General features: G+C 56.3%; 1 protein-coding gene across 1 annotated transcript in view; it reads left to right on the top strand.

The window, feature by feature from the left end:
• Positions 1 to 322: 322 nt before the first annotated feature.
• Positions 323 to 2,124, top strand: part of PPP6C (protein phosphatase 6, catalytic subunit) — a gene marked incomplete at its 5' end in the record, with an annotated part of 2,633 nt that continues 831 nt past the window's right edge. The window contains 3 exons of the mRNA XM_010160478.1: positions 323 to 464; positions 1,389 to 1,468; positions 1,591 to 1,800. Of these exons, the coding sequence (XP_010158780.1) occupies positions 323 to 464; positions 1,389 to 1,468; positions 1,591 to 1,800 (432 nt within the window). The remainder of the gene's footprint in view (positions 465 to 1,388; positions 1,469 to 1,590; positions 1,801 to 2,124) is intronic.

The following is a 2,124-nucleotide window of genomic DNA, read 5'->3' on the forward strand; positions in this document are numbered from 1 at the left end:
CGTTTTCTTGAGTAATGTAGGCGTTACATGGCGTAAAGCGACTCGGGAAGAGCAGAATGCGATGCCCGCCGAGCGGAGCGCGGCAGCATCCTGCTGTAGTGAGGGGGTTCCGAGGGCGCGCGGGGTTGCGTGGCAGGGCAGCTCCGGGTGAGCGTGGCGGCCAGCTCAAAGCTGAAACTCCGAGCGACCAAAGGACACGTCTGGTAGACCCCAGCTTCCCTCTGGCAGGGGCTTCTTTATGCGCTGACAGAGGTTTAAGATCACTTTGCATTTTTTTCCATTTGACTGTTTCTCCGTTTACGAGTGGGTTTTTGACTTGCAGGGCGACTTTGTAGATAGAGGTTATTACAGTCTCGAGACTTTCACTTACCTTCTCGCACTAAAAGCTAAGTGGCCTGACCGCATCACGCTGTTGCGAGGCAATCACGAAAGCAGGCAGATAACGCAGGTGTACGGATTTTACGGTAAGTCTCTATCCGAACCGTCTCTGAACAGGGGCTAACGCGTAAGAACCGAGCATGGCATCCTTCCCTCGGGAAACCTGCTTGGGATGCAGCACTGCCCGGGCCCGTCCCGGGACTGGATGGGAAGCGGGTCTGGTAGAACCCAAATGTGTCCGGGAACGCGTTACCGTGTTCGCGAAGCAGAACGCGCCTTAGTCCAGGTCTCGCCGCTCTCTTCCTCTAGCGCTGTTTGGGTTCTGTTTGGGTTTTTGGTGCCAGGTTCGGTTCTGGGGACAGGGCATACGTTCACACAGCACCTGCTTCGGTGTCTGGTGACGGAGGGTCCTCGCAAAGTCACGAGGATGCTGTAATGGCCCCTAAGTTTCAGCGTAACCCAAAATCGGTGTCACGCGTGGAGTTTGTGGTGAAAGTCGTTTATTGTAACTGTAGGAAAATGCCCCTGGTGAGACATGAGCAGCAGAACAACACTTTGAAAAACTGAGGGACTTAAACTTCTCGGAAAGTTCTTTGTTGCCGTGTGAGGCTTTGCCAAAACGTGAGGAAATCCTGCCGAGTACCTAAACCTGCCGCAGGGCGACGCCTGTACCGAACTTCCTGTGGGCTGACCAAGAGCAAGCAGGAGCGTTCCCGGGTCGCCTCAGACCCTGCCCGCCAGGTTTAGGGCCGCGTGGCTTTACAAAGCCGGTTTGCTCTCTGCCCGGCGCGGGGCTGAGTGAGCGCGCACCAGCAGGTGCCTCGTTCCCTTCCTGTGGGGGGGCCTGGCCAGCAGCAGGACCGAGCGCTCCCCACCCGCTGCTTAGTGGTGCTCCAGGTGGGGTGGTGGTTTAGGGCCGCCCTTCCGGTTCTGCTGCAGTGTTTGCCTCTGCTCTTACTGTCTGACTGCCTTCTGAGCCGCTGGGAGCAACAGAATTCTCTGTTTAACAGATGAGTGCCAAACCAAGTACGGAAATGCGAATGCTTGGAGATACTGTACCAAAGTCTTTGACATGCTCACGATAGCAGCTGTAAGTGTAAACGCCACGTTCCGAACACACGCAGGCTGTCGGTGACCTGTGAGGGTCACGCTGGTGGCGTGCTGGGCTGGGTTAGAGCGTTGAGTGATTCGCGCCTGTGTCTCTCCCCGCAGTTAATCGATGAGCAGATTCTCTGTGTGCATGGCGGCCTCTCTCCAGACATCAAGACCCTCGATCAGATTCGAACCATTGAACGTAATCAAGAAATTCCTCACAAAGGCGCCTTCTGCGACCTCGTTTGGTCTGATCCAGAAGACGTCGATACGTGGGCGATCAGCCCGCGGGGAGCAGGCTGGCTTTTCGGGGCAAAGGTGACGAATGAGGTAATGATGCTGTTGTGTGCAACATGAAGTAATTGCAGGAAGGAGAGAAACTGCAGCGTTCGGCTCAGTTTGATACCTGCCCCAGCGACGGCTGGGTTGAGGGTACGGGGAGCTGGATGAGAGCTCCTTCCAGTGCCTGGGGCGGGGGAGGGCATTTTCCAAGGGCAGGGAGTGACAGGATGAGGGGTAACGGGTTTAAATTGAAAGTGGGGAGGTTTAGATTAGATATCAGGAAGAAGTTCTTCCCGGAGAGGGTGGGGGGCACTGGGACCGGTTGCCCAGAGAAGCTGGGGATGCCCCATCCCTGGAAGTGCCCAAGGCCAG

This window comes from Eurypyga helias, unplaced genomic scaffold (genome assembly GCF_000690775.1).
Source record: "Eurypyga helias isolate BGI_N326 unplaced genomic scaffold, ASM69077v1 scaffold40881, whole genome shotgun sequence".
Taxonomy (NCBI): domain Eukaryota; kingdom Metazoa; phylum Chordata; class Aves; order Eurypygiformes; family Eurypygidae; genus Eurypyga; species Eurypyga helias.